Genomic DNA, 23,503 nt, shown 5'->3' with positions numbered 1-23,503 from the left:
TTGTTGTCATTTCTCAATCTTGTTCAGTGTCCAAGTCCCACATCTGGAGTCAAGTCCTATCTCTTACCTCACCACTACTAAAATAAATAGGTATTGATTGATACCATAGACTATGCTATGTGCCAAAAAACATCAGGTGGCCGGGCGAGGTGGCTCACGTCTATAATCCCAGCACTTCGGGAGGCCGAGGCAGGTGGATCACCTGAGGTCAGGAGTTCAAGACCAGCCTGGACAACATGGCGAAAGCCTGTCTCTACTAAAAATACAAAAATGGCCAGGGGCGGTGGCTCACGTCTGTAATCCCAGCATTTTGGGAGGCCAAGGCGGGCAGATCACGAGGTCAGGAGATTGAGACCATCCTGGCTAACACAGTAAAACCCCATCTCTACTATTAAAAATACAAAAGAAATTAGCCAGGTATTGTGGTGGGCACCTGTAGTCCCAGCTACTCGGGAGGCTGAGGCAGGAGAATGGCGTGAACCTGGGAGGCGGAGCTTGCAGTGAGACAAGATGGCACCACTGCACTCCAGCGTGGGCGACAGAGCAAGACTCCGTCTCAAAAAAAAAAAAAAAAAAAAAAAATTAGCTGGGTGTGATGGTGTGCGCCTGTAATCCCAGCCACTCGGGAGGCTGAGGCAGGAGAATTGCTTGAACCTGCAAGGTGGAGGTTGCAGTGACCCGAGATCATGCCACTGCACTCCAGCCTGGGCAACACAGTGAGACTCTGTCTCAAAAACAAAAACAAAAACAAAAAAATCATCAGGCAGGTCATAGGAATTAAGAGCTCTAAAGTCAAACCATTGGGATTTGAATTTGAGCTGGCTAACCAGGACAGGTTTATTAGCCTCTATGAACCCAGTTTCCCTCTTCTATAAAATGAAGATAAAAGTAGTTTATATCTCAAGATTATAAGAATTAAAAGCTATTAGAATAAAAAAATTTACATTAAAATAAAAAATATTTGCAATGCCTAGCATTTTACATACTGTTTGCTCTTGCAATTATTATCATCACTGTCAGAAAACATAATCTTAAACTCTCTGCTAATTCTTATCAAAATTTCAGTTAAAAGAAAAGAATTGATATGTATGGAAGACTGCCTGAAATACATGTAGTCCATCTGGTTTAATCCAGTCTAAAATAGCTGTCATCTATCCAGCCCCATTCTTCAGATCACTTGATCTCAATTCTGGCTATGCATCAGAATTACCTAAAGAGCTTTAAAAAAAATAAGACAAAAGCACACCTTGGGGTTCCACCACATTTCTGAAATTCTAATCCTAATGGTCTATGTGATTCTGATACAATCAGCCAGGCTGAGAACCACCTAAGGAATGCTTCCTTGGGTGAGGCCCAGTAGCCACTGAGCTGTCTGCAAGCACCGTGGGGTCTACCTGCACTGTGCTAGCTTACTTTAGAAATGCTTCTACTGCCAGGTGCGGTGGCTCATTACTGAAATCCTAACACTTCGGAGGCCAAGGCAGGCGATTACTTGAGGTCAGGAGTTCGAGACCAGTTTTGCCAACATGGTGTAACTCCATCTCTACTAAAAAATACAAAAAAAATTAGCTGGGCATGGTGGCACACACCTGTCATCCCAGCTACTCGGGAGGCTGAGGCACGAGAATCACTTGAACCTGAGAGGCGGAAGTTGCAGTGAGCCAAGACTGTGCTGCTGCACTCTAGACTGGGTGACAGAGTAAGACTCTGTCTCAAAAAAAAAGAAAAGAAAAGAAAAAAGAAATGCTTCTACTGAGCTTGGAGCCAGGACATCTGCCTACCTTGAGAAACCTTATAGGTTTCTTAGCTCCCACAAAGTCATATTTAAGGACACATGAAAGAAAGTTCTCTCAGGTCTTACTGCCAAATCTCAAGTCTTAGTGCCAAAGATGGTTCTGCTTTTAGCTTGTTAGTCACGTAACTGATAAGTGTTTCACGTCTTCACATGGGCCACTAGCAAAAGGAAGACTTTAGAGCCTGCATTTAATAAAATGACTTTACTTTTCACTTCTTTGTTTTTCCTTCCCGTATTTTCTCTTCACCTTGACTTCTTTACTTTTCTTGTTTTGTAATACAGATATTTTTATAAGTCATCTCAAGGCTTTGTTTTTTTTTGTAACAAGGCAAGCGATAAGTGAAATTGATCATAGCATAAATAACTCTGTTGCGTAATTGTTGCTTTACTTCTCAGGTTCCCCTTCTGATGATAGGCTCATGAAAGGCAAGGATCAAGTCATTTCATTCGTTTCCAGCACTGTGCATAATAACATACTTTGTAGGTACTCAATTTATATTTTTTGACATTTTATTTCTCCCCTGCCGAACAGCATTGCATACCTTAGTCCCTCAAGTTTATTTAATTATTGAATCCATGAAATAGGATTTCTTTAACATGGAGCTGAGGGTCAGCAATGCTAATGACACGTATAGTTTGTTCTCAACTATTTTTCGTTGCAGATATTAAGGTAATGCATAAGATCAGGTTTCTACGAACTAGTCCAAGAACCTCATTGTGATCTACTTCAATTTAAACAAAACCAACGTATACTACTGGTAGACAAACCATTTGCAAGCAAAGGATACTCAACATATAGATAAAACAAAAGCATTTACTTTTCATGAGTTAACTGATAAAATGTTTAACATACCAAACTGCATCTTATTGGAACAGATGTATGGGCCATACCATCTATACAATTCATACCTGTCATATCATCATTATCCCAACGGCGCCGTTGCTCTGCAAGTTTTTGCATACGTGTTTTAACTGAGGAGGCTGCAGTTGCTTCCAATCTTGAGTTCAGCCCTCTCCTCATGCCCAGCAGTGATGCCGGGACAGCCACAGAATCATTGACGGTATCTGCTGCTTGTGGCTGCACCTGAGGAGACACAGGACTTGGAGAACAAGATTTTGCAGACGATGACTCAACTGGTTGTTTATTTTCCAAGTTAGAAACTTCTACTTCAGTGTTGTCAGAACAGCGTTTTTTTGATGGTGATGGTTTCGTACAAGATTTCTCTACATTAAAAAAGAGGAAAAAAGACATTCAAAATTTGCAATTTCTCACAGCATGAAAAACTTGAGGGTAGATACTTAACAAATTAATAAAACATCACCCCTCCCTATTCTTTTAAATGATTTTAGTTACAACCAGAAATATGTAAAACCCCATTCTCTTTCAGCAACTTAGAAATCTGATATGAAAGATCTTTTCAAGCAAACATAATTTATGGTATAAAAACCTTAATGAAAAGATATTTAGAGCTAAGCTATGGGGATGCAAAGGCATAAGACGGATGCAATGGACTGTGGGGATTTGGGGGTAAGAGCGGGACAGGAGCAAGGGATAAAAGATTACAAATATGGTGCAGTGTATACCGCTCAGGTGATGGGTGCACCAAAATCTCACAAATCACCACTAAAAAACTTACTCATGTAAACAAATACCACCTGTACCCCAATAATTTATGGAAAAATAAAAATAAAGACATTTAGATAACATTTTCAAAATATATTGCGTAACACTTTATATAGTGTTAAGACAACAGTAAATAAAAAGTGCATACACACAGAATAAGAAAGCATTCTAACAGATTTTAAAGATTATACAGCCTAATCACCTCACCTTCAAATATGAAATATCAAGCCTAGAGAAATTCAGTTACCCACCTAAAGTCACACAGCTGAGCTAAGTGTAGAAACCAGGTTTTCTGTTTTTGAAACTTTCTTTCATGGAAAAAAACTAATAAGCATGGTTAGAAGGGCAATTGGCTTGAGGTTTAGGATTATGATAGGCGACAGAAAAAGTGACTGAATTATCTGGTCAATACCAAACAAATTCACCAGTACGGATATTTAACATTTCATATTTCAAGCTTCTATGAACACCTACAAAATAAATGAAAAAGCCCTAAAATTAAAAAAAAAAAAATTATCATAACCATAAGGCATATTATTTCTAACTACAACTGAGTTTCAATATATCTTCTGGAAAATTAATATTTTAAAAGAATGTACATTTCATATTAGGTCAGTTTCATCAATTGCCTAACCAAATGTTCTGGCAGTGACCAAAGTAGTATCAGGGATAAATCATGATTGCCCTTGTTGACATCAACCTAAGTAAATATACATTATGAAACTTTCTAATCTATTTTTTCCTTACTCCACTTTTTTGTCTCTTTTTTCTTTTTTTGAGATAGGGCCTCACTCTGTCACCCAGGGTGGAGTGAAGTGGTGCAATCTCAGCTCACTGCAGCCTCGACCTCCTGGGCTCAAGTGATCCTCCCACCTCAGCCTCCCGCGTAGCTGGGACTATAGATGTGCCACCATGCCCAGCTAATTTTTGTAGACAGGGTTTTGCCATGTTGCCCAGGCTGGTCTCCAACTCCTGAGCTCAAGCACTCTGCCCACCTCAATCTCTCAAAGTGTTGGGATTACAGGCATGAGCCCCCACACCTGGCTCTTTTTTCTTTTCTTTTCCTTTTTTTATTTTGGAAACTTTCTAATGTTTTGTAACTCATTTATGGATCTATTTATTATGAACACACCTAATAATTTTTGAAAGTGTTCCTGCTTTAACATGCAATACCATCTGGAAATACAGAATTATTCTAGTTTACAATTATCTAAAACAGTAAATGTGAACTTCTACCTAAACATCAAAATGTAGTTTTGAACTTCTATCTAAGCATCCAAACACTAGTTTTCAAATACATAGCACTCAATAGTACAAACCCATCTCACAGGGAAAACAGAAGATCCTGGACTAGGGACAGGCCCCTATTTTCCTGGCTGAATGCCATATAATATGTAATGTATTTCCTTCGCTCTCCCTTCAAAATGGATAAATGTATGAACACTAATTTTTGTTCTATGACTAGCTTCCAAAATAACTGAGCTAGCCCCATGTACTCTTCTCTTTAAAAAAAAAAAAAAAAAAAAAATTGGTTTTCCCTCTGTAATTTTTTTCTATATTTTATTTTACAGTGGTATTACAGTATTTTACAGATGTACTAAGGAAGATTATTATCTCCAGACTATTCCACACTCCAGGAAAAGACTAAGGAGGCTGGCTGATGCTGGCTGGGAATCCTAGGATTGAGGGAAGAGTAAGACTACAGGTGAGTTTGTGTTTGTGTTTGTGTTGTGTGTGCTTGTGTTTAATTCCACCACTTCCGGAGATTTAACAACCTACACTTTAGAGTCGGTTCAGCAAATAGAGGGTGAAAAAGGTTCATTAAATGTCAAGCACTGGCAGTGTGCCTTCCATTGCCTTGCTAGTAGCAGAGACACCATCCACACTCTGTGGCCAGCTGTTCTGCCACCTCTGGGATAAAAAACTACACACTACTGTAAGCATAAATGTTACCCTACTCCTTTATTTTTCTTCACTTGAAGTTTTAAGGATAACTTCAGATTGGAGAAAATAAAGTTCAATCAATTAATTTGAAATATTTGTTAGAAGAAACTCTGTTCCAACCCGATGGGTTCTAGGCCTAATATAATAACTCTGAAGTAGAATAGAAGGCTGTTATTTCTCCCAGGGGCTGTTACATTTGTCTCCCAAAGAGCTTGGTTCTTCTATATGCTAACGAAATGTCCGGGGCTTGCCTCCTTCAAAAGAAAAAAAAAAAGCAAATGTTATTTTTCCCCACAAAGTGTATTACCTTCACCACCAGAGAGGGGCTGCTGGTTACTTGCTTCTGAAAGTGGCTGTCTGGCTCGCTTAGCATGAGTCATAGACCTTGGAGCTGCTGTGGGTCTCTCAGCCATTTTTCTCTGAAGATTCTCTCGCCTGGCACGGGTTCGCTCCAGCAGTTTCTATACAAATAAATATATCAGTGTTAAAACGCAAGTTTAATCAAAAGTTCATAAAATTGCAGTATCTTCTAAAATCACCAATTGCCACATAGGATGACAGTTAAACACATTTCAAAAGTGAATCCTAAGCAATTACATCAAGATTCACTAAATGAGCACCCCAATATCATAATTATTATAGGAACATTACAGGGGAAATAAAATGTGTAAAGTTACTTATATAAGATTTTTAAAGGCCACAAATTCTTTGTGCTTTCATCAAAAGACAGAATCTATTTCTTTACCCTTGAATCTGGGCTGACCTTGTGATCTGCTTTGACCAATAAAATATGGAACAAGTGATATTGTGAGACTTCTAGGCATCAAGAGATTTTACAGTTTGGGGTCTCTCTCTCTGCCACTAAGTGAACATGCCCAGGTTAAGTCTATTAGAGACACATGGCCCAGCTGATGGTCAGTATCAACTGCCAAACATGTGAATAAGGCCATCCTAGACCATCCAGCTCCAGATAATCTGCCAGATCACTGAAGATTCCTGCATGACCACTGGAGAGACAAGCAGAAGAACAGCCCAGCTGAGCACAATACAAATTGCTGACCCACTGAATCCTGAGAAAATAGAGTATTGTTTTAAGCCACTATGGTAGGCAAAATAATGGTCCCTCAAAGATTTTTTGTCCTAATACCCTAAACCTCTGAATATGTTGCCTCACAGGGCAAAAGAGACTTTACTGATGTGATTAAGAATCTTTAGATGGAGATAATTCTAGATTATCTGGTCAGGCCCAACATAATCACAAAGGTCCTTACAATAGAAAACAGAGAGGCAGGAAGATGAGAGTCAGGGAAAATATGACAATGGAAGCAGAGGTCAGAGTAATGTGATTTGTGGCTTTGAAGATGGAGGAACGGGACAAGCCAAGATATGCAGATGGCCTTTAGAAACCCAAAGTTAGGAAAGAGATTCTCCCCTACAGCCTCCAGAAGAAACACAATCCCACTGACATATTGATTTTAACAAAGTAAAATCCATTTCAGATTTCAGAGTGAGACTCTGTCTCTAAAGAACTGTAAGATAATGAATATGTTATTTTAAGCCACTAAATTTGTGATAAGTTGTTACAGCAGCAAAACTAACATAGCCCCTAAAATCTGGGATGGTGGTAAGCAGCAAGAGATAAATAACATATTAGTCCTTTGAAAACATAAAACACTTCCTAAGAGGAAAGAAAAACAAAATAGTCTTATGTTTTATTTAATTAAATATTAACATATAATAAAATGGTTTTAAATTGAAATCTTAGCCATTGCATAAAGTCATGAACACTCCTTTCTACTCCAAATCAACTGATGTTCCTATTTTAAGTCAATTTAAGTAAATCTCAAACACAAGACCCTGTGAAACAATTCATTTTCTTTCAAATGCACACAACTAAAGGAGGTATGCAGATTATTATTATCGCCTTGCATACTCAGATACAGTAGTTAGTACAGGCTGAAAAATTAAATTCCATTTGACTCTTTTTAATTCCTTAAAATAGAGTAACAATTTTTTAAAAATCTGAGTATGTAAAAGAAACATGAGCTAAATATGAAAGAAGGCACACTCTCTACTCTTCTTAAGAATGATTTCTAATTTAAAGTTCATTGAAAAAAATGACACTAAATTGAAATGCTCTAATCACTGAAAAAATAATTTATGAACCAAATGGCTTCCAAAACACAAGACCTTCACCCACTAAATAAAAGTCCTTCAAAAAATTCAAGAATAAGCATATTGTTTCACAAATCCATATATGACTGATAATTTCTCCCATGATACAATATGAGAACTAAAAATAAAATACTAATCCTCTCAATCAACTGAACAAACCCCCTCTTGATGAAGGGGACCCCAGAGAAACCTTAAAAACTGAGTGCTCAGCCATGATGGGACAGGAGGCTGCATGCACCTTGTTATACCCCTCCTTTTGCTGTTTAGACACAATAACTGATGAGCATTAATGTTAGGCAGAGATCATAAGACTGACAGAAGGCTCTTTGTAGCAATAAGATATCAAATTATAAACAGGATCAAGCCTGGGCAACAAAGCAAGACCCTGTCTCTGCAAAACATACAAAAGTTAGCCAGGCCTGGTGGGGCACACCTATGGTCCCAGCTACCTGGTGGGTGGGGTGGCTGAGACAAAAGGATTACTTGAACCCAGGAGTTCAAGGTTGCGGTGAGCTGTGATCGCTACCACACTCTAGCCTGGGTAACAGAGTGAGACTCTGTCTCTAAACAAATAAATAGGACCTAAGGCCATGCCAGGCAAGGGTTAAGTCACAAACTCCCTACACTTAAAAAATAAACTGTCTTCTAAATGCCAAAGCTTTTCTTTTACTCTAGTAGCTGAACAAGCACTGACCTCAAGATAAGCAATAAATATTAAAATAATTGCAGCTCATCCGCCATCAGACAATGACTAACCCTTGTGCTCCACAAGCTACAACTACAGCTTTAATTGGACAAGAGATTGATTTCGATAACTCTCTCTCAGTAAGAAGACCACCAACCATGAATTGGTTCTGAGGCTGCTCACTTGAATGCCTTCATGTCTCCACCTCACCTTTTTACATACAGGGCCCAACTGTAATGTATTTACATATTAAGTCTTCATTCCAAAGTGAACATGGGATGCATGTAACCACATGTTTGCTCAGTACCCACCCATTGGGACCCCTTTTGTAAATACTCATAGCTCTGCCTATAACCTGTTGAATATGTATACTTGGCTAACCCTTTAGGCACACATCCCTGTTCCACCTTCTCCTCTCTTGAAGTGCGTGTTTCCAGTCTCTGCCCGAAGCTAGTAAATATGTTTCCCAGTCTGTCAGGATGGCCACACTGTAGATTGTAACCCTTTATAAGAAAGTCTCTGCTGGGCACAGTGGCTCATGCCTGTAATCCCAGCACTTTAGGAGGCCAAGGCAGGCGGATCACATGAGGCTAGGAATTTGAGACCAGCTTGGCAAACACGGTGAAACCCCGTCTCTACTAAAAATACAAAAATTAGCCAGGTGTGGTGGCGCATGCCTGTAGTCCCAGCTACTTGGAAGGCTGAGGTAGGAGAATCACTTGAACCTGGGAGGCGGAAGTTGTATTGAGCCAAGATCGCACCACTGCACTCCAGCCTGGTGAGAACAAGACTCTGTCTCAAAAAAAAAAAAGAAAAAAGAAAAAAGAAAAAAAGAAATAATGATTCCTTTCTAAATTAATAAATTTGTGATTTTTCAATTGCTATATCTATCACTTCCCAGATATAACACTAGCCTAATTATATTCATTCATAGACATGCCCACATTCCATTCTGGTCAGTTAGAACATTTGTGAGTCAGCACAGCCTCAGTTACCATGAGCAGTATGTCACAACAAAAGAATGTGATTTTGTCATTCAAACATATATGAACGTTCTATTGCTTATATTAGATTCAAAAATTTCCAGATTAAAAAAAAATTAATAGATATGCAAAAACAGTTTCATAATCTGTGAAATAAAGCTACAAACACCAAAGGTTATTAATTTAAAAGAAATTATGTATCTGAAATATATAAACTCAATAGCTCAATAAATGTAAGTAGCCCTTCCTTACAGTATATCAGGAATTTTAAAGCTCTTTTAAATACAAGGTATATTCCTTGAAATATCACACCTTTCTCCTAACAGTGTAGGCATTAAAAAAAAAAAAAAAAACACTGCAATAACATATTCAAGAAGATAGCCCACATGAATGAATCTCAGAAAACTGAAGCTTATAGTGCCTGAACAACTTTTGCCACATACACCCCAAAGTCATTTCTGACAAATTTTTCTAGGAGATTTCACTCATTTCCTTGCCTCCTTTAACAGAGTAGACGCAATATAAATTAACTTCTTATTTTCAATATGCTCTAGCAGCTCTTCCCCAGGGACTTTCATTTAATTCTGGAAAATAAGATAAATTCTACAATAAAATATGCTTCTGTGAAGTATTTTAATTATAGCTTTTTCTCTTTTAAGGTTTTTATAAAGAAAGTTCTGGATTGGTAGACTTTACTCTGGGTTTCTTTGTAGTATTCTTGTACTGGGATGACTATCACCTGTGAGCAGAGCTTCAAACCCTTGGTGTTATGAGTAGTGAGTTTATGGTTTTGTCACCTGGGCAACAGTGCGGGACTCCGTCTTAAAAAAAAAAAAAAAGAGTGCCAGAACAGTATCAGCAACAGCAGGGAGGAAGGGCGATGCAAAACAGTCTTGTTTGAGGAAAAGAGAGTTTACCATGATTGTAACCTTTCTCAACTGGAGTTACCAAAACAATCAAGCCCTAATACCCTGGCGTTAATGTAATAGACTTATTTTCTATGTTTGCAGGGTGGCATTGAATTATCCTTGGGAGAACTGAGAAAATAGTCTCCCAATTTTCCTGTGTACCATAGTCTCTCAATTTTCCTAAGTTCCTGAGAGGAAACCCTGGTTGAGAAAGTCATTTTATACTAACTTTCAGTCGATAGACAAAGAACTGTACCAGTAGCTTATTTCACTGTGCAAATGTTATAAATGCTATAATTAAGCACCCAAGGGTTGGAATCAATTCAAGTAGTTCATTCATTACCTATTAAGGAAAAGACGTCTAAGCTGTTTTTCCAACTGCAAGTGATCTAGCTTTTCATAATATAAACCATACATATTTCTGAGCACATTCTAAAATGATCTAAACAGGTAAAGTTTCTTTCAATTGAGATTTGTACTACCTTCAGAATGACATTTTTAAGTAAAATGAAGTGCAATTTTCAGCCAACTTAAAAATGCTTTGTTCCTGTCTGTTACTTAGGAGGACACATAGGGCTAATGATTTAAGGAATCCTATTCTAGTTTAGATAAAATACACCCTTTCCGACCTCAGTGTAAGTGAAAGATATCTGGTGTATGACCAGCCCTATTTTAAGGCTAATACAAAAATATGCTCTCGGTTTTTCTATTAGAACCTTTAAGGAAGGTGAAAAAAATTGATGTATTTGTCCCAAGATGATTAAGAATTTGAAACAGAAAAATAGATTATGTCATGCTTGAATATAAGTAAACCCTAATTGCTGAAACCTGTAATTAATATCTTACACATAACTTACAGAATTATAATTACATCTCCCCGAAAGAATTACCACTCTTCACAGCATTTAAGTTTTTCAATCAGTGTAAACACAGTTTTAGGTCCACTTTGCAACACTCAAAAACCAACAGTTTAAAACTTGCACAACAGCCTGAAGAAAGAGGAACTGTCCTGGAATAAAAGGGAGTGGACAACTGGCAACAAAACACTCCCGAATGTGACAACGCAGTCTCCACAAAAGCTAAAATCGACACAATAACGATGTAACCCATATGCAATCTCAAAGGAACAAAAGATGAAGTAAGTACTGTAATGACATGCCCTATAAACACCGAAAGGTTTATTTCTTTGCTCTAAAATCGTGAGCTGATAGTTGTGGTCGGCACACTTGCACTGTTTCCTTTCAATTAAAATGTCAGTCCCGGGTATGAACTTCTTCGCTAGTTAGCTGAACAATGGGATATCAAGGAACTACTGACTTTTTATGAACGAATGCAGTGGTTTCTAGCACCTGCTTATTTTAACGTTTTGCTGTCATGTCATTAGCATGTCTGCGAGCTGAGTGAACTCCGCAAATCACACATCCCACTGCCTTTCCCGGCGGCAGCCGCACTGAGTCACCCGCCCCGGACCCCGCCCTGCAGGGCATTCCAGCTGCTTCCAGCAGGACCCGTTCCGCAGGCCTGCGCCTCACTCTTGCTGGGCCAGGACTGCAGAGGGACATGGTAAAAACGGGGGCTGAAAGACCTCTCACTACCGCCTTTTAGGACAGACTCAAAGCCTTCCTCCCTGAGTTTTATCTGTAGGACTGGAACAACAAAATCTCAGAGGAACCCACCAACCACAGCAGGCCGCAGCCGCGGCCCCTGCTCTGCATCCTCAACCAGTCCGACCCCCGCCCGCACACACTGCGCACGCGCACACACGCGCCCTCCGCCCTGTAGGGGTTCGCCCAGAGGTTGACAGAGGAAGGGGGGTGGGGGCCTAGAGCGGTGGGTCATGGCTGGCTGCACCCGCAAACTCACTCACCTCGGTAAACGGATCCATCGCCCCAGACGTCGGACTACGAGACGATGGAAACGGTGGTTCAAATTCAGGAAGAGAAAAGTGAGTCTCGGCTCAGTGTGTCTCCTGGAAAAAACCAGGAGTCTTGAGGCGGGGGAACTCTCCCACAACCAGCTGTCCTCTCCTCTCGGCTTCCAGTGTCGGACTCGGTCTCTGCAGCCGTTCAAATTTGAATTTCAGCGCCGAGCCGCGAGCATGCGCGCTGGGCGGAGCCGGGGCGCCCTCTCCCCGCCCCTGAGCTCGGTCACGTGGCCGCGCCAAGCCCAGTGGTTCCCGGGGCGGCCCCGCCTCCTTCCCGGCCCTCTCCCAGCCGTGGCCTCGGGTTGGAGGCGGGCAGCGGGGCGCTTCCTGCTCTCCAATCGCGTCGGGTTCTCGGCTCCACCCCCAACAACCACACATTCCACTCAGCTTTAAGGCGATTGCTTCACGCCAACCGCGTTTGGGCGTTCCCGCCTTCCTTCATTCCTGAAAAAAGTATTAAGACCGGGAGTAGTGGCGCATGCCTATAATCTCAGCATTTGGGGAGGCTGAGGCTGGAGGATCGCTTGGGCCCAGAAGGTCATGGCTGCAGAGAGCTGTGATCTCACTACTGCACTCTAGCCTGGGCGCCAGAGTGAGACCCTGCCTCAAAAAATAAAACAAAGGATTAAGAGCCCTTGTGTTGGCCGGGCGCGGTGGCTCACACCTGTAATCCCAGCACTGTGGGAGGCCGAGGCGGGCGGATCACGAGGTCAGGAATTAAAGACCAGCCTGGCCAACATGGTGAAACCCCGTCTCTACTAAAAATACCAAAAAAAAAAAAAAAAAAATAGATAGGCGTAGTTGCGCGTGCCTGTAATCCCAGCTACTCAGGAGGCTGAGGCAGGAGAATTGCTTGAACTGGGACACGGGAGTGAGCGGAGATCACACCACTGCATTCCAGCCTGGCCTACAGAGTGAGACAGAGAGCCCTTGTGTTTCAGGTGCTCCTAGCCCTTTGGCCTTCAACAGCTTTGTTTCCCAGGTCACACCCAACTCCTAGTCCCCAAAAGGGGGACTGCAGGTCTGGCCCTCAGAAAAGGCAGGTCTGGTGGGTCCCCGACACTCAGCCAGTGAAATAAAGCTAAAAATAACAGACTGTGTGAAGGGTTCATGCACAGTTTTTTATTTTAAATTCCATCCAACTGTGTACAGTGTTAGAGCGGGAGGAATTCTGACAAGCCCTCTATCTAGTTCAATCCTTCCTTTTACAGCTGAGAGAAGGGACAGCGGTAAACGTTAAAGGAACTTGTCCAAGGAAATGAAAACCCCGTTCTCAGCTCATGATCCGTTTTCCACACTAGCTGAGGCCGTGTCTCCTGCTTAATTTTTTGTACAGTACCCCAAATTGTAAGATAGATTACATAATTTCTGTATCAGAGTAATTTCTTCTATAACAAGTCTGTGCAGGTAAAGATGACAGTTCTTGATTTGTTCATCTGAAAAGTTAAGAGTGACTGTCCATGAGCTGAACAAAACAGAACTATTCCTCCCAACTAAGTGGTTTCAAAATGTATAATAACATGTCCATCTTAGCAGTCAACATAACAAAAAGTATTTACTAATATTTTTAATTTGAATTTTTGTATGATAGATTGTGCGTAACCGAAATCAGAGCAAGAGGTAAGGGAAATACTGCTTGGGGTCAGGGCTCCACCCAGTTAGCCAAATCGGTTAACCCATGGGTTTTGTTTTTTTTTTAACCTTTGTGGGGAGTCATGGACTCCTTTGAAAATATATTAAAACTGACCCTCTACCTAGAAAAATGACCATTTAATCATGAACTATTTAACAGGATTTTGTGAAGTTCATGGACACCAGGCCAAGAACTTCTGATTTAGCCTGTTTGTATTTTAGTTTACTCATCTGTGTAACATGAATAATCATTTGCCCTGATTTCCTCAGAGTTGTTAGGAGGGGCAGCTGAAAAATGGAGAGACATAATCCAAAAATATTCTGTAATAAGACACTGAGTGTGTAGTATACAGAATTATTAGTATTTAACCCAGAATGTGTTATTTATGAACAAAGGAAAAAGATACTTGAATTGTTTTCAAGTGTGTCAGGAAAGGGGTATATGTATTTGGGGTGTGTCTGTGTGTGTATGCATGTTTTAAAAAACGTTGGAAAATGAGTCATTAGAAATTTATGTAGCTGTTGTGCCTTCTGGCTATCACTATGAGCCTTAGTTTCTTTATATCTACCTCAACTAGATTCCAGTTAGGACTAAAAGAGGTAAAGCACTTAGCATAAGATAGCTACTCACAACATTTAGTGTATCTTCCCTCACCATCCCACTATCCCACTATGTTTTTAGTTTCTACCTTTATAATGATGATGATAGTAATAATGGCAACCATCACAATTAAATAACTCCTAAGACTAAAACACCTACTATGTGCCAGAAACTATGGTAGATATTCAAGTCTACTATCCTAGGGTACTACAATTGTCTCCTACCATATTTCCTTTCATTCTTAACCCCTGGTAGTTCATTCTTCAGTTTCTAGGCTAGAATGATTTTTATCTTTTAAAAAATTGTGTTATATAACAAATAACAAAAAAATTGAAAACAAAAAAATTACGATATACAACAAAGATGTGAATAATGAAACATAACCATATACCAGCCACCTAGCTTAAAAAAATATAAAACATTCCACATGTAATTGAAGTCTCCTGTGTATCCCTTCCTATTCTCATTCATCTTCCCACTCTTCTGGGGTAAAACTGTCTTGATTTGATGTTTATCATTCCCATAGAAATATGTATACTTTTATCACATCTACATATATATATATCCACAACAATATCTAGTGCTTTATGTATAAATTTTATTTTCAGGATATAAGTCTTTCTGCAACTTTTTTTGGCCCAATAATATATTTATGGGATTTATCCTCACTAATAACTATAGCTGCACTTAATTCATGTTCACTGCTAAATTATATTATACAAATATACTTGTAATTTATGTACCCATTATCCTGTTAGTTGCCATTCAGCTTATTTCCAGTTTTTCATTCCAAAGATCCCATGATGCCATGACTATCCCTTACATGCACATGCAAAACTTTCTCTAGAGCAGTATACCTAGGAATTAGTAGCTTATTTCAATATTATTACCAGATATTAAAAATAAACTGCTCTTCAAAATGTCATAACAATTGATACTCCAGTCAGTAGTATATGCCCCTGGCTGCTGCTCTAGTTCCTCCCCAATATGTGGGTACATTTAAAATTTTGCCATTCTTGTTTGAGTGCCTTTCTTTTACCACTAGTGAAGGTGAACAGGATTTTGTATTTACTGGACTTTCAATTTTCCTTTTCTGTGATTTTCAACTTTATATCCTTGCCCATTTTTCTGTGCAATTATTTGCCTTTTTCTTATTGATTCATAGGGTTTTTGTTGGTTGTTTACTATTTTCTGGTAAAATAAACTTTGTTGGTTTTTTGGCTTGCCAATTTTTTGGTTTGTCGTTTGTCTTTTTACTTTATGATGTCTCAGATGTAGAGAAGTGTTTAATGTAACTAATGACACACACACATATACACACATACATATACCATATATATTTTCCTTTAGGGTTTGTGCTTTTTATGCCTTAAGAAATCCTTCCCTAACCTGAGATAATAAAGATGTTCTGCTGTACTTTCTTCTAAATATTTTAAAGTATGGCTTTTCATGGTTTTGGCTTTAAACTATCTGGATTGATCTTGTTTTTTATATGAATAACCAGTTGTCTTAGCAGCAGTTATTAAATTGTCCATCCTTTCTCCCATTGACCTGTAATGCCACTTTTATAATATATCAACTTTTCTTTTTTTTCCCCCCCGCCGAGACACTCTCGCTCTTTCGCCAAGGCTGGAGTGCAATGGCCTGATCTCGGCTCACTGCAACCTCCGCCTCCCGGGTTCAAGTAATTCTGCTGCCTCAGCCTCCTGAGTAGCTAGGACTACAGGCATATGCCACCACGTCTGGCTAATTTTTGTATTTTTAGTAGAGTTGGGGTTTCCCCATGTTGAGGCTAGTCTCAAACTCCTGGCCACAAGTCATCCACCCACCTAGACCTCCCAAAGTGCTGGGATTACAGGCATGAGCCACCATTCCTGACCAACTGTTCTTTATTTTATTTTATTTTATTTTATTTTATTTTATTTTATTTTATTTTTTGAGATAGGGTCTTGCTCTGTCACCCAGGCTAGAGTGCGGCAGCACGATCAAAGCTCACTGCAGCTTCAAATTCCTGGCCTCAAGCAATCTTCCCATCTCGGCTTTCCAAGTATCTGGGACAACAGGTGCGTGCCACCACACCCCACTAGTTTTTAAAATTTTTTGTAGAGACAGGATCTCACTTTGTTGCCCAGGCTGGTCACCAACTCCCAGCCTCAAATGATCCTCCCACCTTGGCCTTCCAAAGTGCTGGGATTACAGGTGTAAGCCACCATGTTCAGCCTCAACTTTTTATGTACATGTAAGTCTATGTTGGGCTCTATTCTGTTCCGCTGGTCTATCTATTCCTCTCCCAATATCACACTATATTAGTTATGTATGTTGATATCTGGTAGGGCAAATTCCAATTTGACTTGGATTATTTTGCCTCATTGTTCTTCCACATGAATTTTAGGGTCAGATTCTCAAGCTCCAAAAAGAAAAGAAAAGAAAAGAAAAAAGAAAAGAAAATCCTCTTCTGATTTTTAATCCAAATTGCACTGAATTTATCACATAATTTGGAGAGAATTCGCATCTTTGTGACACCAATGCTACCCATTTATGAGCATGGTATATCTTCATTATACCTGCTAAAAGTGTCTATAACAAACTTACATAAAGATCTGTAAACTTTTGTTAAATTTATTCCTACATATATTTGTTGTTGCTGATCTTATTAGTTTTAGTAATTTATTTATAGAGAGGGATCTTTTTAAAATGTAAATTTTGCAGTGTCAATTCCTTGTTTGGAACTGCTCTATGTCTTTCATTGCAATTAAAATGATATCCAGTAATATCCTTATCATACCCACAAGGCCATGCATGATCTGGATCCTACCTGCCTCTCTGAATAACCTAGTATTCTCCTAACATCACAATACTTTCCCTTTTTTTTCCACTAGGCTCCAGCTTCAGGCCTTTTTTCTGGTCATAAAAAATGCCAAATTTCTTCCTACCTCAAGGACTTTCCTCTGCCTGGACACTCCTCCTCTAGATTTAGCACGTCTGCTCCTCATTATTTGGGCCTAAGCTTGCATGTGTTACCTCCTGAAAGAGGACTTCTTTGATCAGGTGGCCACCCCCGTCTTCTCTGCCCACCAATCACTTTCCATTCTATTACTCTGATTTCTTCATCCCATTTGCCACTATCTGATATTATTTTATTTATGTATTTATGTTTATTATCTAGGCCTTGCTACTAGAGTATAAGCTATGGCAGTGCAGGGCCTTGTTTATAGCTGTAGCCCAGCACCTTCTGGCACATGAGTGCAGTAGATACTTGTTAAATAAATGAATATAAGAATAACACTTATTCCTATTTTAGAGATGGGAAAACTGAGATGCAAAGAGGCTAAGGGATTTGCCTAAATCATCAAAAGTGTCTTCCCTACTTATTTAAATAAAACACAAAACTTCCCAAGTTGTTTAAATAAAGACCACAACATAATAGATTAAGAATAGAACCAAGAGTCTGAGGTAGAAATAACTGGAGATTAAAGATAACCCTGGAAAATGAGTATTCGCTCCTTCTAAGACCTGCTCTTTTAAACAAATGAAATAATAATTATGTCTTTTGCAAATAAAATTGCTGATAAAAAAGGCTGAAAAACACAAAAATTTGAAAGCATGGACTGCAACAAAGACCATCCAAATGCTGTATACTACAGTTAATTTTTCAAAATACAGTCACACACATTTGTATTTTATATTTTATACTATTTTTATACTTTTAAAAATACTATTTATATTTAATTTTTAAATTTTTAGACTATTTATACTTAATTCACAAAGTAATACAATAACACAAATCTTTTTATTTTTACAGGGAGAGAAAAGGCCAAGACCTAATCATAAGGCAGTGGCAAGAAGAACTAAACTCAAGTTCTCTACCTCAGGTTATCTGGCTGAAGGGCCACTTCTTTTACACTTTTTAAAAATTATTATTATACTTTAAGTTCTGGGGTACATGTGCAGAACATACAGGTTTGTTACATAGGTATACACATGCCATGGTGGTTTGCTGCATCCATCAACTTGTCATCTACATTAGGTATTTCTCCTGATGCTGTCCCTCCCCTAACCCTCCACCCGACTACAGGCCCTGGTGTGTGATGTTCCCCTCCTTGTGTCCATGTGTGCTCATTGTTCAACTCCCACTTATAAGTGAGAACATGCAGTGTTTGGTTTTCTGTTCCTGTGTTAGTTTGCTGAGAATGATGGTTTCCAGCTTCATCCATGTCCCTACAAAGGACATGAACTCATCCTTTTTTATGGCTGCATAGTATTCCATGGTGTATATGTGCCACATTTTCTTAATCCAGTCTATCATTGATGGACATTTGGGTTGGTTCCAAGTCTTTGCTATTGTGAACAGTGCCACAATAAACATACATGTGCGTGTGTCTTTATAGAATGATTTATAATCCTTTGGATATATACCCAGTAATGGTATTGCTGGGTCAAATGGTATTTCTAGTTCTACACATTTATGATAATGAAGAAACTAGAACCATCAAAGGATGTTATATATTATTAAAAAGGGCTATTTTGCTTGTTACTACTCTCTACTATTAATGATTAATGATTAATGGTACTAATCTCTACTATTAATGATTCTTAGTGCCACATAGATTTTTTGTTTCTAGTTTAATTGATGAAGATGTTTCAGATTCCAGAATGGCATAAACATATTGTGCTTTCTGAATATATTATATTGTTTCCAAAAACCAGTGCAACTACAGGTGTAACTCCTTTATTCAATAGACTAATCTCAAAATGCATACAACTTTAATCTCCTTTTTATTTTCTCATGTGGTTAATAAGGATATTAAGATAATTCATATTTAAAAGACCACAGTAAATCCTTTCATAAAGAGGAAGAATTATTTTATGTACTTATCACACTATACTTTTTATATTGATAACTTTTCTTTTCCATACCTAATTTCTTAAAGCTATTTTTACAAAACTTAACTTTTAGTGATATCATACAAGTCACTCTTAAATATTACAGAAATAACAGAAGCCAGTGTTTCCTAAATATCAGAGTCCATTTATTGAATATCAAATATAACATCTTAAATTTTTCTCCCTTGCAAACAGGCATTTTGCAAATTTCTCTTTTTTGAGACAGACTCTGTCACTCAGGCTGGAGTGCAGTGGCACAACTCTGCTCACTGCAACCTCCGCCTCCCAGGTTCAAGTGATTCTCCTGCCTCAGCCTCCCAAGTAGCTGGGATCACAGGCACCCGCCACCATGCCTGGCTAATTTTTGTTTTTTTTGTTTTGTTTTGTTTTGTTTTTAGTAGAGACAGGGTTTCACCATGTTGGCCAGGCTGGTCTTGAACTCCTGACCTTAGGTGATCTGCACCACCTCGGCCTTCCAAAGTGCTGAGATTACAGGCATAAGCCACTGTGCCCGGCCACAAATCTTCTTAAATTTGATACAAGAGAACAAGAGAATGTAACAGGTTTATTGCATTCCATTGATGTCTGTCATGAATTTAGTGATCTTCTAAACACTTCAAAAATTTCTCCTCACATACGATTTCCAGACCCAGGGTTCATTAATTCTTTCATTAATCCTTCCAAATGTTCGGGTTCAGGACATTCACTTTCACTCTCCTCTTTCCTGCTTCTCACAGTCTGATACCATCCCAGTCTTCCTCAGTCCTGTTCATGCCTGGCACTTAATAGGCCCCCAAGAAATGTTCGCTGTTTGCTGATATATTCTCCGGGACCACAATCTCCTTCCTTTTTTTTTTTGGCGGGTGGCGGGGGAGGCGGAGTCTCGCTTTGTCACCCAGACTGGAGTGCAGTGTTACCATCTTAGCTCACTGCAACCTCCGCCTCCCAGATTCAAGTGATTCTCCTGCCTCAGCTTCCCAAGTAGCTGGGATTACAGGTGCCCACCACCATGCCTAATTTTTTGTATTTTAGTAGAGATGGGGTTTCACCATATTGGCCAGGCTGGCCTCAAACTCCTGACCTCAGGTGATGCGGCCTGCCTCGGCCTCCCAAAGTGATGGGATTACAGGCATGAGCCACCTCACCCGGCCTCCTTCCTATACTCTGACCTTACCATTCCTCAAACCTTCCAACTGTACTGACCTTCTCCTCCCTTCTCATCCACCCACATGCATGACCATACATGGACTCCAGTCAACACTTGGAAATGCTCCAGTTCCAAGATTTCAAACCCCAAACCTGGTCTCCTGATTCTAATCTTGCCTCCTTATCTCTTCTTCAGTGCTGCTCACTCCTCCTAAACCTGCAAGTCCCCTCCCCTCTCCCTTCCAGTCCTAATATTCAGTTCATTCTCCTTTTTCACCTTTGGGCCCAGATTGAAAATATTATAGCTGGGGCTTTATAGCTATGCCCAGGTGTTAACCTTGATCTCCTACCACAACCTTTTCTAAGAGGTCACATGCTTCATAAGTAGCTCAATCTATTTTGAAAAGGAGGCCAAGAGAAAAGGGAGTTTAAAACAAAACAAAAAACAAAACAAAACAAAACCACCAGCCTGGCCAACGTGGTGAAACCCCGTCCCTACTAAAAATACAAAAAATTAGGTGGGTGCAGTGGCACGCACCTGTAATCCCAGCTACTCAGGAGGCTGAGGCAGGAGAATCACTTGAACCTGGGAGGTGGAGGTTGCGGTGAGCCGAGACTGTGGCACTGCACTCCAGCCTGGGCTACAGAGCGAGACTTTTTCTCAAAACAAAACCTTAGAGCTATCAGGGAATTTACAGACCACCTAATCCAGCTCCTTAAAATAGTAGATGAGGAAACAAGACTGTGAATAGTCTAAGATTTCCAGAGCCTGCCATCAGCCTTTCCTGGGTCTCTTCCCAAACACTGCCCATCCTCCTTTAAGCCTCACTTGTTCCTTCCCAGCCAGACCTCAAGAGAAACTATTTTAATACCATTCTCCTTGGTCTCTTGTCCCTCTTGCTGCACTTAACTTGCTAATCTCTAACCTTGTTTGTTCTGTTTTCCTGGCTTGCTCAACATTGCCAGAAAAAGACAAGAAATTGAGCCAATTCCAATTCAAATTTATCCCACTGGACCATTAATGTTGCTCAGAATCCATTTGAATCATTTGAATCAGAATCCATTTGAATCCCTATCATAGTCTCGATCACATTTCCCATCCCACCCCTTTCCTCTCTGCAAATGACCTTACCACCCACTTTGCTTAGTGTTCAATACCAAGGAAAGCACGCAGAGATTGGAACCCAATCACCTGCTGTTCATTCCTGAACAAACCCTGCTATTTGCCACCTCTATGGCATGCTCATCCTACTCCTACTACCAAAATGTCCTGCCCATCACCTTTGAATTTCTAAATACAAATCCAGCTGAATAGTATATCCTACAAGATTTCTTACCTACTCCAAGTGAAGTCATCTTCCACCTTAGTACTCAATTTGCACCACTTTATTTTGCCATTATTTCAGACTTACAGAAAAGTTGTGAAAGGTTTACACGTACACAGAGAGAGAGAGAGAGCGCGCAAAAGTGGAACAAAGATTCCTGGATTTCAGGAATCATCCAGATTCCCAATATAGTAACATGTTACTACACTGGCTTTATAATCTCTCTTTCTCTCTCTCTCTCTCTCTCTCTCTTTCTCTCTCCCTGTGTGTGTGTGTGTGTACTTTCCATTGTGTTACAATTACCTCCAGTATTCAGTATAGCAACATACTATACAGGTTTGTAGTCTAGGAGCAATAGGCTACACCATCTAGGTTTATGTAAGTACATTCCATGATGTTCCCACAATGACAAAATCACCTAGTGATACATTTTTTTCAGAACATATCCCTATCAGTAAGTGACACATGACTGTACATATACACATATACTTATATACATTTACATATATACATACATACTCTGAAGTGTTTAGGGGGAAAAGGATATCATGTCTAAAAGCTACTCTTAAAACAGTTCAGAAAAAAGTCATATATATGTATATAGGTATATATATATATACACACACAGACACACACATGCATAGTTAGAGTTACATAGTCATATATGTTTCTCTCTGTGTAGACATAGACAGATAGAAAGAAAGATAAAACCTTGTGGGTTCTTCCTCCTCTGCCCCATAACCAAATGACTGAGAACTCTAAATTCTTCCCGGAATGCTTTTATCTGCCTGTGTACACTCCCCAGGTGATCTCCTCAGCCCCACTGACTTAAAATTTACATCCATGTAGTGGAGTTCATTCCAATATGGCTGAATAGGAACAGCTCTGATGTGCAGCTCCCAGTATGATTGACACAGAAGACGGATGATTTCTGCATTTCTAACTGAGGTACCTGGTTCATCTCATTGGGACTGATTGGACAGTGGGTGCAGCCCACGGAGGGCGAGCCAAAGCATGGCGGGGCATCACCTCACCCAGGAAGCACAAGGGGTCGAGGGATTTCCCTTTCCTGGCAAAGGGCAGCCGTGACAGTATGTACCAGGAAAATCGGGACACTGCCACCCAACTACTGAGCTTTTCCAATGGTCTTAGCAAATGGCAGACCAGGCGATTATATCCTGTGCCTGGCTCAGTGGGTCCCACGCCCACGGACCCTTGCTCACTGCTAGCACAGCAGTCTGAGATCAAACTGCGAGGCGGCAGCCTGGCTGGGGAACAGACGTCTGCCATTGCTGAGGCTTGAGTAGGTAAACAAAGCAGCCAGGAAGCTTGAACTGGGTGGAGCCCACCTCAGCTCAACGAGGCCTGCCTGCCTGTGTATACTTCACCTCTGGGGGCAGGCCATAGCTGAACAAAAGGCAGCAGAAACTTCTGCAGACTTAAACATCCCTGTCTGACAGCTCTGAAGAGAGCAGTGGTTCTCCCAGCATAGTGTTTGAGCTCTGAGAACGGACAGACTGCCTCCTTCATCTGGGTCCCTGACACCCGTGTAGCCTAACTGGGAGACATGTCCCAGTAGGGGCCGACTGACACCTCATACAGCGGGGTGCCCCTCTGAGACAAAGCTTCCAGAGGAAGGATCAGGCAGCAATATTTGCTGTTCTGCAATATTTGCTGTTCTGCAGCCTCAGCTGGTGATACCCAGACAAACAGGGTCTGGAGTGGACCTCCAGCAAACTCCAACAGACCTGCAGCTGAGGGACCTGACTGTTAGAAGGAAAACTAACAAACAGAAAGGAATAGCATCAACATCAACAGAAAGGATATCCATACCAAAACCCCATGTGTAAGTCACCATGATCAAAGACCAAAGGTAG

The 23,503-nt window shown here is 40.1% G+C and overlaps 2 protein-coding genes across 7 annotated transcripts in view; one reads left to right on the top strand and one right to left on the bottom strand.

Moving 5' to 3' along the window:
- The window catches only part of ANLN (anillin actin binding protein), a 64,558-nt gene extending 52,342 nt beyond the window's left edge, over window positions 1-12,216 (bottom strand). For all 5 annotated transcript variants that reach the window (XM_009203101.2, XM_009203102.2, XM_009203103.2 and 2 more), the window contains exons 1-3: window positions 11,982-12,216; window positions 5,671-5,824; window positions 2,705-3,019 (exon numbers count right to left, since the gene is read on the bottom strand). In XM_009203101.2, the coding sequence (XP_009201365.1) occupies window positions 2,705-3,019; window positions 5,671-5,824; window positions 11,982-11,999 (487 nt within the window). In that variant the 5' untranslated portion in view covers window positions 12,000-12,216. The remainder of the gene's footprint in view (window positions 1-2,704; window positions 3,020-5,670; window positions 5,825-11,981) is intronic.
- The window catches only part of KIAA0895 (KIAA0895 ortholog), a 66,827-nt gene continuing 55,229 nt past the window's right edge, over window positions 11,906-23,503 (top strand). For both annotated transcript variants that reach the window (XM_021935894.2, XM_021935891.2), the window contains exons 1-2: window positions 11,906-12,059; window positions 18,074-18,143. In XM_021935894.2, the coding sequence (XP_021791586.1) occupies window positions 11,952-12,059; window positions 18,074-18,143 (178 nt within the window). In that variant the 5' untranslated portion in view covers window positions 11,906-11,951. The remainder of the gene's footprint in view (window positions 12,060-18,073; window positions 18,144-23,503) is intronic.

Source organism: Papio anubis, chromosome 4, assembly GCF_008728515.1.
Source record: "Papio anubis isolate 15944 chromosome 4, Panubis1.0, whole genome shotgun sequence".
NCBI lineage: Eukaryota > Metazoa > Chordata > Mammalia > Primates > Cercopithecidae > Papio > Papio anubis.
Note: the sequence above shows the minus strand (reverse complement) of the source record. Positions and strands in the feature narration are given on the sequence as shown.